The sequence below is a fragment of the Molothrus aeneus genome, chromosome 3 (genome assembly GCF_037042795.1).
Source record: "Molothrus aeneus isolate 106 chromosome 3, BPBGC_Maene_1.0, whole genome shotgun sequence".
Lineage (NCBI taxonomy): Eukaryota > Metazoa > Chordata > Aves > Passeriformes > Icteridae > Molothrus > Molothrus aeneus.
Genome location: NC_089648.1, coordinates 5,554,831 through 5,567,481, shown reverse-complemented (window position 1 = coordinate 5,567,481; position 12,651 = coordinate 5,554,831). Strand labels below are relative to the sequence as shown.

The following is a 12,651-nucleotide window of genomic DNA, read 5'->3' as shown; positions in this document are numbered from 1 at the left end:
AAAATTGAACTCTGCAGGGTATGATTTCTAAAAGCATCCCTGTGATTTTTGAGTGTTAGTCTCCTGGAAGCTGTGCACCTCAATTATAGAGGTGCTTTTGAAAACCTTCCTTTGTCCTTAATGTCCATTTTATTTACAGGTTTCTGCATTACTACAGTTCAGTATTGTCAGTGGTTTTCTTCCCTTATTTTTTTCACACTGGTATCTCTGAGTACAAAGGACCCAGAGCATCACAGAAAGCCTGGCAATTCAATCCTAAAATTCCCCACGTTGTGAAATCAACTGTATTTGTTCCTGTGGCATCCTGAATGTCAGTTTTGGGAGTTTAATAGCAATGATTAACATGGAACCAGGAGCTCTGTGTTGGGATGGGTGTCCTGGTATTAATGGCAAAGCAGCAGCTGTCAGTGCTGGTCTTTGCCTGCACTCTCTGCTGCAGCTGCTGGTGCCACAGAAAGCATCAAATGCTTGAGCATAGGCCCAGCCCCTTCTGTTCAATCACTTTGAGGCCTGTGGGAGAAAGTGGAATATTTTTCATCACTTTCTATACATAGAAAGTGAAGTTTTTGGGCCTCTTAATGGCCGTGTGTTTTCTGTGGTGACTTGAGCTGACACCTGGGTGAAGCCCAGGGTCTCTGTACTGGCCATTCCCCTCCTGAAGTCCGACAGGGGTGAGGCTCAGCTTCTTTCACACAGTTTGTTCACAGCGTTTCTTCCTGCAGAGCTGCTCTGGTCTTACAAACCAGACACCTGTGTGACACCAGCCATTCTTTTTTCTGCATGTTTTAAACCTGTTGCATTCTTTTTTGCTAGATCCTGTGGGTTTATTGCTCTACAAAGCTATAAATGGGTTTGTCCAGTTCCACTGAAAGAATCTAACTGAACAGGCTTTGCCTGGTGCAGGTTATCAGTATTGGGGAGGGATGGAGTTGAGCCCAGCTGGATCTGCAGAGTGGCCAGCAACCTCTTGTGCATTTCCATGGTGGGCCATTGCCAGGCTCAGTGGCATTCAGGGGTCACAATGGACCTAGTTGGGAACGTTCTCCTCATGTTTTATAGTGTCTGTTGCACATCTCTGTGGAAGTATTTTATCTTCAGGAATCTTTGTCTTTGCCCTCTCTGAGCAGAGAGGGTGGTACAGATGCAGTAGTAAGTGTGTCTTGGTATTTTCTTGGCTGGACATCCTTGGTGGGGGCACACTCCAAGCCTTTGGAAATAATTGTAACTTTCATTGCTGAGGCATTAAAAGAGGTTTTGTTCCATTTGGGTTTTGCTTTAAGATTGGCTTTTTTAAATAGCAGCTTCCAGATCTTTTATACTTCTCCCACACATAGGGATATCCAATGGTTTTTGCTTGGAACAGGCTGTAACACCCCTAAAACATGAGAAAAGCAAACCTTGCTTGAGACTGTCAAAGCCAACACATGATTTTTAGGGTACTGATATGGAATTCACACTGTCAGAGCACCTTGCTTGTGATGTGTGCTCCATGCACACCCAGAACATCCTGGAGTGCATCACTCAGGACCAGTTTAGTGTGCTTTCAGTATTTGTCATTCTTGCATTGTAGAAAAGTTCTTTTGGAAAAGGAGATTTTTCTCACCAATAGGAGACTTGAGATCTCTGCCTTTTACTTCTAGCTCTGACAACCATTTTCTAGCTTTCTATTTATTTTTAAACTTTCTGGACTAATACTTTGGGATACAGATGCTAAAATGGTAGTGTGTATTCCCTGCATTTGTGTCTTACCTTAGCTATGACTGTTGAAGTTGAATAGCAAAGGAAGGAAAGTTGAGGAAAAGCTGAATAAAGAAGTCTTGTCTTGGAGAAAGAGTTGGACTGTTGAATTATTTTCTATGCTGGTTTAAAACCTTCTACCTCACATCAGCCTGCAAAGGAAAAGCAGAGTAAAGCATAGATTTCTGATTTTGTTCTTAAATGACATGATTGTAAGGCCCAGTGCTGGAAGGCCTTGTTTGGGTTCAGCAGAAAGCTGTCAATTTGTAACTGAGTATTTCCTAATGCCTAATCTTTTGCCATAGGCTGCAGTAAACTCACAGCAAGGGAGCAGGCAGAACCACTGGGGGCCTGGGCTGAGCTCACCAGATGTCTAATTAATGCCTGCTGTCAGCTGCCGAAATGTCACTTACAGATATTTTTTCTTTGCAGCCACTGTTTTAATGATGAAGATTATGCACAGATGTCACTTTGTTCCTGGGTTAATGTTGTGGTTGGTAAAATGACGAGCATAAACCGCAGTGCCAAATACGTCGTCGTTTCTGAGAAGAAAGTGCCCTATGACTACCTGGTTCTGTGCACGGGACAGAGCTACCAGGTGAGCTGTGTGCAGAGTGAGCAGCACAGTATTCCCAGCTTTTCTACACTGAGTGGTGTTCCTGGGATTAGGCAGAGCAGCCTTAGCAAGGGTAGCAGCAGCAGTTTGCAGCCCTGTAGTGCAGCAGGTTGTAGGGCTGTGTCAGTGCTGGTTCTGAAGCTGGAAGAGAGGAGGGTTGGACAGTTCACTGCTCAGGGTTGGGCAGGAGGCAAAGCTGCTGGTGTTTTTGCCACCATAACCATTAAACCTGCTGAGGAGCAGGCTCAACTGACATGTGGTCCCAGCCACAGGAGACTGAACTCCAGCTGGTCTAACACCATTTGACCTAGTTTTGGAAATGGAGAGAATTCTTTATCAAATTAATTACTCATCTCACGTGATGACCATGCCTAGGCATGCCCATGGTGCTGCTTGGTGCTGTAGCACAGAGCTGAGTTTCCAGTGAGATTGAAGCAGACCCTTAGCTGCATGGGAGATGTGGAATCAAGTTTGAACTCCAGCCCCACAGGGTTAGCTTCCACTCAGACTCCCTGGGCAGGGTGGCTTCTGCCTCCTGTATCCCCATGAGGCCATCAGGCCCCATAACCAAACAGGCAGCTTGGTACAGCCCTTTTATTGCAGGGCTTTGCATTACCTGGGTGGTTTGGGGTAGAAGTTGTGAGCAAGGCATTTTGCCTTTAAAATCAGGAGATGGATATGAGCAATATCTGCCATGCTGTACCACATCCCACAGTGGTGTCTGGCTGCCTGTGTGCAGCAGGCTGTGTGGTCTGTGATCCCTTCTCAGAGCAGAGGCACACTTAAACAGCAGCCCATGGGCACTGCTCAGCAGGGATGAAACAAAAACTGAAGTGTGGGCTGGAAAAGTGCTCCTAGGAAAAGGGGTTTGGAGGTAACTCTGACTTGCAATATAATTTATGGCAAGTACCTGCAGTGGAGAGAAAGGTAAAGATAGCAAGGGAAAAAGCAGGTTTTATCTGCCTTTGAGGAGAAATTCCATCATTATCATCTATTCTCACTTTCAAGCTATACAAAAGGATAAGAAGAAATGAGTGGCTTCTGTTTTATTACACAGAGCTCTAGTCCATCCTTTTTGTAAGTTGTTCCTTATTTGGTAAGCAGTCAATGCTTAGTAACATATTGTGTTATGATTTAGAGATGTACTTGTTGAGTAAGATCTTTTGGTGTCATGCCTGGTTTTATATGACCCAGCAGTATTTCAGTTGATCTGGCTGGCAGTGAGAACAGGGTTCAGGACATGGCTCAGTGGTGCTGAAGAAGTCAGAGATGAGATTGCCTTTTTGTTTTGTACAGCTCAAAGTGAGTTTGTTATTGTAAAGCAGCATTACACAGTGACCATGTTACTGAATCTTCATTTGAGCTATCAAGCAGGTTTTGATCCCTTTCTCTGGGACAAAAATCTGTCATTGTAGAAGGTTGATTTTTGCTGACAAAAGGTGGAGGCAGAGCCTTTAAAAGTGATGTGTCATTCAGAGAGCTGCTGACATCGCCTTCTGTGTGTTGGGACATTTCTGCTGTGCAGTCCCTGGCGTTTGCCATGTGCACTTGCACTGACAGGGCTGTTTGAAGTGATCACCCACATCCCACAGGAAACAGGGACCACATGCACACGTGTACACTCCATGTTCCCTGTGGCCATGGGTGCGTTTGCTGCTGCTGAGTGTGACAAAAGGTAGGGATGTGCCAGAACAGAAGCCCTCAGGTGGCCAAAGTGAGGGTGTCAGTGTGTTTTAACATCTCCAACTCTGTGCCATATCCACTCACTGACTCATTTCTCCAGGCCTTGGCTCCCATGGGAGAATATATCAGTGAAATCACGAGTCAGTGGCCACAGAGATACACAGAGAAAGTCCCTTCCAATCTCTTCACTCTCAATGATGCCCAGGACTGCTTGGAGGCAGCACTCTGGCTGGAGGAACACCTCATCAGGTCCACAGGTAAGCACACACATCTACAGAAATGTTTCTTAGGCTTATTACTTCCTTTATTCTCTGACATAATTGGTGCCTGATGAATTCTAACAGTCTTTCATCTGCTGTGCTTTGTTTTCCAGATTAATTTAGAATTTTTCGTTATTTTTGATACCCAGCATATTTAGCTGGGAAAGAAAGGTTTGAGATAGATTAATTATCTGCAGTTATTATAGAAAACCAAATGAGTCCCAAATGCAAATCTGTCTGGAGTCAATAATTCACCAGTGAAATAATAATTTAATTAGTGGATGTGGTTTTCTACTGTATAGAAAAATATCTAGATTTGTGGCATAACACAAAGAAAATAAGCCTAAATTAGGAAGTGTCTGTCAGCATTGTATTCAGTTGCATCAGTGACAAATTTTCACATAGAACTGCAAGTTCCTGTTACTTTTTAACCCTTAAAATCAGACATTTATGCTGATGTGCACCATCCCTGTATTTCCTCAACCTTGTTATGTGTTCTCTGTTTGTATGTTCACTAGTGTGTGCACTGTGGAAAATACCCGAGACCATCCAGTTTTCTGAGTCAGCTTTGAATAGAAAAACAGACACCAAAGAGTCAATGAGTTCATGAAATGTCAGTTCCTGCTGGCTCTGAGTCAGGACAGTTCAGAGCAGGAAAGCTATCCTTGTGGGGAATTCCTGCTGGCAGGGTGCAAGAGCAGGACTTTCCTGAAGATGTGTTTTACCTGCCTTGTTTGTGGAGTGTGATGAGAATTGGCAGTGCTTTGGTGTAGTGCAAGGTTCACACCTGCTTGGCAGCCCTTTAGGGAAGTTCTAAAAGCACTGGGAATTCCTTTATCGTCCTCCAGGTCTTGCTGTGATGAGCACAGGGGCTCATAAACATGGCAGTGTTCCTTGGCCAGCTTCTCTGGAGCAGTCCAGCTCCACCTGTCCTCCAGCTGGTGCCAGCCCTGCCCACATAGCCTTACCTGGTCTCCAGCTGCTACAGCAGCACAGACAGATGAGGGTGTTAGCTTTCCCTGTTTGCTGCTGCTAGTCCTTCATGCATGCCCAGTCCTGGAATGTGCTCTGGTGCCCCTGTGCAGGATCGTGCCTGGGAGCAGCTGCTGGCTGGGATGCAGGTGCCAGGAGGATCAGTCACTCTGCAGAAAATGGCACAATCAGATTGTCTCACCTGCCCTGGCATGAGTGCACCTGCTCCAGCAGCAGTGCTGGAGTCATGGGATGTTCATCTCCACTTTGTTCTTGCTGCTGGCCTTGGCTGCAAGGTGGAGCTGCATCCCTTAATGAGGCCCTGGCCTGGCCTCATGCGTAGAGAAGGTAAATTCACACCAGCATGAGGTTGGTCTGGAGGCACTTTTGGAGATGTGACACCATCCCCTTTCCCCCTGCTCTGGCTTCAATTCCCTCTCCTTGCTCTTCCCATCACATTCTCTACTGCTGTGCAGAGTGCCCAGCTGGAGAGGTCTTCCTCCACTGATCCCAGTTTCTCTTATTCCTCACCTTGCTTCTTCTTCTTCCAGCTGTGTTTCTTACCAACATTGTTCCTTCAGTCCTGACACTGGTGCCAGGGCTTTGGGAGGGCTTTCTGCTGCTGAGGGCCTGTGAGCAGGGCAAGCACTAGCCCCATGGCTGCCACTGTGGCTTGCTGATGAAACCCAGCCACCTAATGCATGGAACCTATTACAGCTGTAATTGGGACTAATTGAAAGTCATCTCCTATTAGCTCTGCACTTTCCATGGAAATAAAAGTAGGATGGAAGTAAAGTAAGGAACAAAACTGCTTTAATGGCCCAAAATGAAGCAATTCTTTTTTTTCTCTTCACCTAAGCATAGTTTATTGCCTTATTAAAAGTGTGTTTGTAGGAATACTCTTGCATTAAAATTCCAGTGCATGAATCACTGACTGGAGGCACCAATGCTTTAGCTCGTACTGGGTTTCTCCTTTGGCTTTTGCAAACTGCAAAGATTCAGGTCACATTAGGGTCACTGAAATCTTGTGCTTCTTACTTGTGGAAAATTAATGAGTCTGCTCTGCAGCAGGACGCTGACATTCAGGTAATAAACGATAAAACTACTGTAATGATCTTTATTTATGGCTGTTTTTTCTGTAGAAGGTTATTATGTTTACTCACAGATACATACATTTTCATGTAGTTAAATAATAAAAGCATCCTGAGGAACTGCTCTCTGTTCAGTGGACATAATTTCAGTCCATAATGAATATCTGCAGTTCCTAGACTACTAGCACTGTCATCTAAAAAGCCACTAATATTGTAATAAGCAGAAGCAGTAAATTGTTGATTTACAAGAGGTCAATAAAGGAACATTGCTTTCCCTGATCTAATGCAGTTGTATTTAATATTACCATATAAACCAGAATTTTAATTTTCCTTGAGAAATGTAGGACTCTCATCTGATCTTGTCCATCCCCAAATGCCAGTGTCTAATGCAGGAACTGAGCTTCTCTCTGAGGGGGTTGTGCTGCCCAAGGGTGAAAGGTCTCAGCCCAGCCTTGCCCTGCAGTCAGAATGGAGCTTTTCTTGGCTTTGCCTCAGGGAAGCCCTCCTCATCCTCCTTTTCCAGCCACAGCATCCTCTTCACTCCTCATATGTTTCACTACCTGCAAGTTGAAAACATGTAAATGTAGCACGAGGCTGTTGGCACCTGCACACCACATCCTGGCCTGCACTGTCAGCACATGGATTTAATACAAATGAGTAGAGCAAAGCTGGTCTTTACCCACTGGTTCTGCTGGGCTGCTTCTTGCATTACACCCTGCTGTAGCAGGGAAAAACAATCAGGCTTAGGCTTACATCTGTCTTCTCTTTTGGCACTCTGCTGAGGCCAGTGTAGCTGCAGCCAGGTGTCCTGGCAGGCACAAGCTATGGGATAGATTCTTGTGGCTTGGGAAGTCAGGCCAGTGATGGACACACTGGAGCATTCCTGTATTCTATATGATATTTATGGAAGTAGTAAGATCTCTTTCTTCTTATGTTTTCAAATTGGTACATTTGCAGGTAAAATGGTTCTGTCCCTCGGGTCATGGCTGTGAACAGTAGAAACATGTTTTCTGTCACTGGTGTGCAGTGTCCTCATGGGGCAAGTCTTTTCTCTGGCAGATATGAAGAGAGATGTTTCTTTGGCACCTACAAGCAGCCAAACTGATGGGGACAGATGAAATAACCTTGTAGTCAAAGGGGAATAGTAGAACATCTGTTAACATTTTTATCATTAATATTCTCGGGAGCTGGGGCTGTGTGCATGCTCAGATTAGTATTGTAGTAAAACATGGTCCAGTGAGATTAGCTTACCCCATGAAACAATACAATTCAGGGCATTGGGGATGCTGTCACTTGTGGTGAGACGGAAATGCCACCACTGAGACAAACGTGGGTTGGTTGCAGCACTGCCCAGGTGAGAAACATGAAAGCACTGGGAAAGTGGTTTTTGGGCATCCTTGTACTGACAGGACACATCTGAAACACAGGAGCTGATGTGGGCAGGCAGGTGGAGGTGTTCCTGCCTCCCTCTAGACCCTGCCACTTGCTCAGGGCTGGGGCAGCTGAGTGTGGCATGGCTGTGGGGTGTGTGGTGCACAGAGAGCTTGCAGGGCTGGGCTCTGACCCTCAGATGAGGGTCCTTAGCCCCAGGAGAGGAGTTCCATTTTGCCTGGATTGCTTAAAGGCTTAGTGGATCACACAACAGACAAATGCTTCTGTCACTATAGGACATGAAAGAACACAAGCACACACCACTGTTCTCAAGGTGAAGGAAAAAAAGGGAAGTTTATTTTCTGACTCCAACATTTATAGTTTTCCAAAAGTGACAGCGGATTGGAGGGTGACAGTGACACCTCTCCAATGACACTGGTCAAACCAACAGTCCATCAACTCTCTCCTCCTCCATAAAGGAATGCAAAACAATGAGTTATTTACAGAAAGTGTGTGAGAAAGTTCACTACAAGAATGTCAACATCAGTAGGCTTAGAAAGTCTTAAAAAACCAGGGTGACATGCTTTCTGTTCCAAGAAGAGGGCAGAGGGAAGGAAAGGGAGAGGAGCACGTCTCAGTCTTGCTCAGAGGAATGTCAGGGTTTTATATGAAACCATCCTGAGATAAAACACACAGCTGCTCTGCTGCCTCCCAGCTCTGCCTCTCTTATTGTCAGGAGGGCTTTAGCCCTTAGGCTAGAGAGCCCTATGGTGCTCACACAGAACAGACCCTCCCCTCCTCATGTTCCTGCTCAGCTCTGACTGTACCATTCAAAGTGGCAGCAGTTCAGGACAAGAATGAGCAGGGCCCTGCCCTGCAGCTGTGCAGTGCCAGGCAGGAGGGATTGATCAGGTCTGAGCTCCCTTTGCCCAGGGCAGGAGGATGGGGCTGGATTCAGGAGCTGTTTCTGTGCTGGTGCTGATGCTCTGCAGAAGGAGCAGCAGTTCCTACATGCTGCTGTCATGGCAGCTGCTCGGATGGATGGCTGCCTGCAGCTTGCTGAGCTCCCAGCAGTGAGCAGGGATGGAACTGGCTCTGGGCTGGGCATTGTGCCACGTGCAGCTGCCTTCAGAGCTGTGCTGAGCTCTCCTCACCACCAGGGACAGGTACATCCCCATTCTCTGGAGATCAGGCTTTGGCAGAAGGGAGTGGCAGCGCTGGTGACCTCCATGTGGCACAAGGGCTTTTTTTCTATAATTTGGCCTTTCCATGGTTTGTGGGGTTTTCTGAATGTTGTACTGAATTTGGTTCTGACCGCTCCCCCCTCTATCAGTCCTTTGAATGAGCAAAATTAGGGAGAGGGGGAGAACAAAATAAAAATGGTTATTTATTTATTTATTTATTTATTTGCCCCTAGAGGCTTTTTAATCAAAATAATTCAGATTATGGGATCAGGATGAATATCATATTTCTGTGTTAAGTACTTGCCTACTTTGTGGGATGTTTTGTACAGATTCTTCACTAAATTGTCTTAGCTGCTGTTGCTAGGTAACATTGTTTGCTTCATAGCATCAGAGAAACAAGAGGGTCAAAGAGTGCAATTCCACATTATTATCATCTGAGTTATACTAATAAGGTTTTCATTGTATGTCTTAGAAATTTTTCACCCTTTTTTTTTCCCTCTTAGGGAACATCATTGTCTATGGGAACACAATTGACACGTACACCACGGTAGGAGCCCTCTTATCCTTTGGGATTGATGGTTCCCGCATCCATCTGGTACAGGCTCCGCTGGGCTCTGCCAGCCCCTGCCTGCCCGAGGCCGCCCTGGAACGGGCAGTGGGCGAGGCCCTGGCAGGGGCAGGCGTGGCTGTGCACCCTGACAGCGTCCTGGCACAGTGGGGACACGGTGACAATGGCCTCATCACCTGGGCTGCCTTCACCACTGCCTCCAGCCTCCTCCACCTGCAGTGCTCTGTAAGTACGCGCTGCCCGCGCCTTCCCTTCAGGCTGGGCTTTCAACACAAAAGCTGTTGAGTTGTGATTTCAGGGCTTACCCCAGAACCTTGGGTCCCTCCCCTGAAGATTCCCTCCCAGATGTGTCAATCACCTCTCCTTTCCCCTCCCTGACCCCTGCCAAGCACTGTCTGTCAGTCCTAGAATTCCAGAAGGGCCTCGAGTGATTGGCAGATTCAGAGGATGCCCTCTACTCCTGGGGGGGGGGGGCATTGGGCCATCCAGGTGTCCTTTGTCCCTTGAGACCTCCCCTCCTGTACCTGGTTGGTGGGATTCCTACCCCTTCCCTTCCCCTCTCCCCAGGGTTAAAAAGAACAGCAACCATGTGGTTAGGGAGTTCTGTTGGAGCTGTTGTTGCATTCAGTGGCCTGTGGGCCAGAATAAAGCTCTGGGTTGAAACCCTCCATCAGAACCAACTCCTTTCCTTCACCATCCCCTTAAAGCTTCTCCGCCAGAGGTAAACCTGAGGAACAGACCCTCTTAAAGGAGGAGGCTCCATCCCACCACCACCAGAGCTCCTGCATGCCTGGACTTGTCTCCAAGTGCCCAGCTGCAGCATCCAGCCAGCCAAAAGTGTCTCTGGGGTAAAACACCACAGCTGCCACTATTTGGTTCAGCAGCACGGGCCAGACAAGCTCAGGCACATCCTGTCCAGCTATATTGGACATTTATCTAGCCATAACATTTACCTGCTCCCTCACAGATTTATCTATTTCCCCATTGTTTCTAGGAGATTGAATGTTCGCTTGTTGGTCTCAATGATTATTTTTTTAAAAATCCAAATAAACCTATTACCAATATTCTGATTGATTTGGATTAAAATTTATTTAAGTCACCTGACACACAAGTAATTGTGACTGCTGAGTGACAAATAGTCTTAATTCATTTTCAAAGTAATTCTAGAAATCCTTTTCTTATTTAAATGTGCAATTACTCCAGTCTATAGTTATGTGCATTTAATTGTCATAGTAGAAGCCAAAAACACTGGGATAGTATGTAACTTAATGAAAATATATTTTAAGCAAGCTCCTTTCCCTCTACATCAGTTTTTTTCACTTCCAGTACCAATATTTTATGGAAGCTGTTGGTGTGGCTCTGCTCTGAGCCTGGGGGCAGGTTCTAGCCTTTCCTAAGGGCCAGCATAGCTCTGTTTTCCTTTATTGAGCTAATCCTCAGGAGTGAGGCACTTAAAAACCTGTATCTATAGGGAGCCACCAAGACCTCTGCTCTCCCCTCTGTGCAGCTGTTGGGGTTAACTGTGGAGAGGGTGAGCCCTGTGCCTCTCACAGAGAGCTCCCCAGGTGTTGGGGTCCCTGCTGCCCCCCCCTGCTCTGCAGCCCTTCTCTTTTTTCACATAGGGATGTTTAAGCCCTTTGTTTTGGGGTGAAGACCTCACACAGCACTTCTATCCATAGCTGTCTCCTGACTTTGGTCTCCATATCAGTAGTGATGTTCCTCCCATGCTCTTCTTTTTCCTTGAAATCTCTCTATTTTTATCCTTCCACAAAGATCTCAATGTGGTTCTTATTTTTGCAGCTTGGTATCCACTGACCAGCTCCTCTTCAGCACCCCCTCATTTTCCCCAGCACCTTGTCTGCATATCCTGCACTGTTCCTTCAGATGCCCCTTGCCTTGGGGTTTCTTTCTCCTGCCCATTTGTGCCCCATGCTCCTCCTTCCTCCATCCACGGTCCTTCCCTGTGGAGGTCTCTCTTTCACAGCCTCTAACATGAAAGACCTGCAATTACTTGTGATGTCAAGGGCTTTGTATTCTCCAAAACTAGTTCAGCTGCCATGCAAGGCTCCTGTGTCTCCCTCCATGTGGGAGGCTGGATTCAGAGGAGGAGCAGGCTCTGGAGAGCAGCTCCGCCAGGAAAGCAGCTGCATTCACGAGAGACCAGGCTCTGCAGGAATCATCTGTGCAGCAGCTCTGGGCCTTTTGGGATTTCAGCAGTATCAACTGTTGATTGGCAGTTCTTGGGGACTTAATTTGTTGAGTCCTGCAGGATAAAAACAACAGGAGAAAATCTCTTCTTTCCCTACAGCAGCAGCCTCCCTCTTCCCTACCTCCTGCTCAGGCTGACAGATGGCTCCCACCTGGAGGTTGCAGCCCTCCCCTCTAGTGACCCTGTCCTGCCTGTCAGCCAGCAGGATGTGGGGCTGTGTGGTCCTCTTGCCCTCATGGGCATAGCTTCCTTGATTTTTGGCTCCCTGAGATGGTCAGAATTCCCTTAGCTGTGCATAGTTCATCACTCAGTTTATCTAAGAGCAAGCCCAGGGGCTCTGGCTCCTTCACTGCTTATCTCTGCTTATGCCAGTGCTGCTAAAATTTCCAGCTCCCTGTGCCTTTTCTTTCAGGCAGTCGAGTATCTGACACTTGCCCTTAGTCCCTAAGAAAGCATTTTAGGGGGTACAACTGGGTAACAACTTTACCCCAGTCACAGATTTATCCTGAGCTGGTGCTAAGGGAAGGACAGATTACAGATGCTCCTTTGGCCTGGCACAATTAAGTCTTGGGCTGTTCAGAATGAAGGCAGCAAGGGAAAATGTGCTCATCTGAGACCCTTTCCACCCTCTCCTCAGCCAGTAAAGGAATATTTCTTGCTGGAGGGACAGCAACTTGTTGTCAGATGGTTTTAAAAGCTGAAGGCACTGAAACTCACTCCTGGAAGTTTCACTGACACGGGAAAAGCTCTGAGTGAGGGCTCTGGGACTTCACAAACCCTTGGAGCAGTGGGACAGTGTCTTCATCTGGGCCCTTTGCAGACTGTGGTTGTGTTCATAACATCTCTCAGCCTTGTCATTCATTCTTATTCCTTTCACCCCTCTGTGGCCAGTGGGCACTCTTGACTTACATTTGTTCGGGGATCATGTTCTGCCAGCTCTCAGTTTATCCTTTGCCAGAG

General features: G+C 46.7%; 1 protein-coding gene across 1 annotated transcript in view; it reads left to right on the top strand.

Annotated features, from left to right (window-relative positions):
- CFAP61 (cilia and flagella associated protein 61) overlaps window positions 1-12,651 on the top strand; it is a 99,906-nt gene that overhangs the window by 54,725 nt on the left and 32,530 nt on the right. The window contains exons 20-22 of the mRNA XM_066546109.1: window positions 2,170-2,335; window positions 4,137-4,293; window positions 9,418-9,707. Coding sequence (XP_066402206.1) covers window positions 2,170-2,335; window positions 4,137-4,293; window positions 9,418-9,707 — 613 coding nt within the window. The remainder of the gene's footprint in view (window positions 1-2,169; window positions 2,336-4,136; window positions 4,294-9,417; window positions 9,708-12,651) is intronic.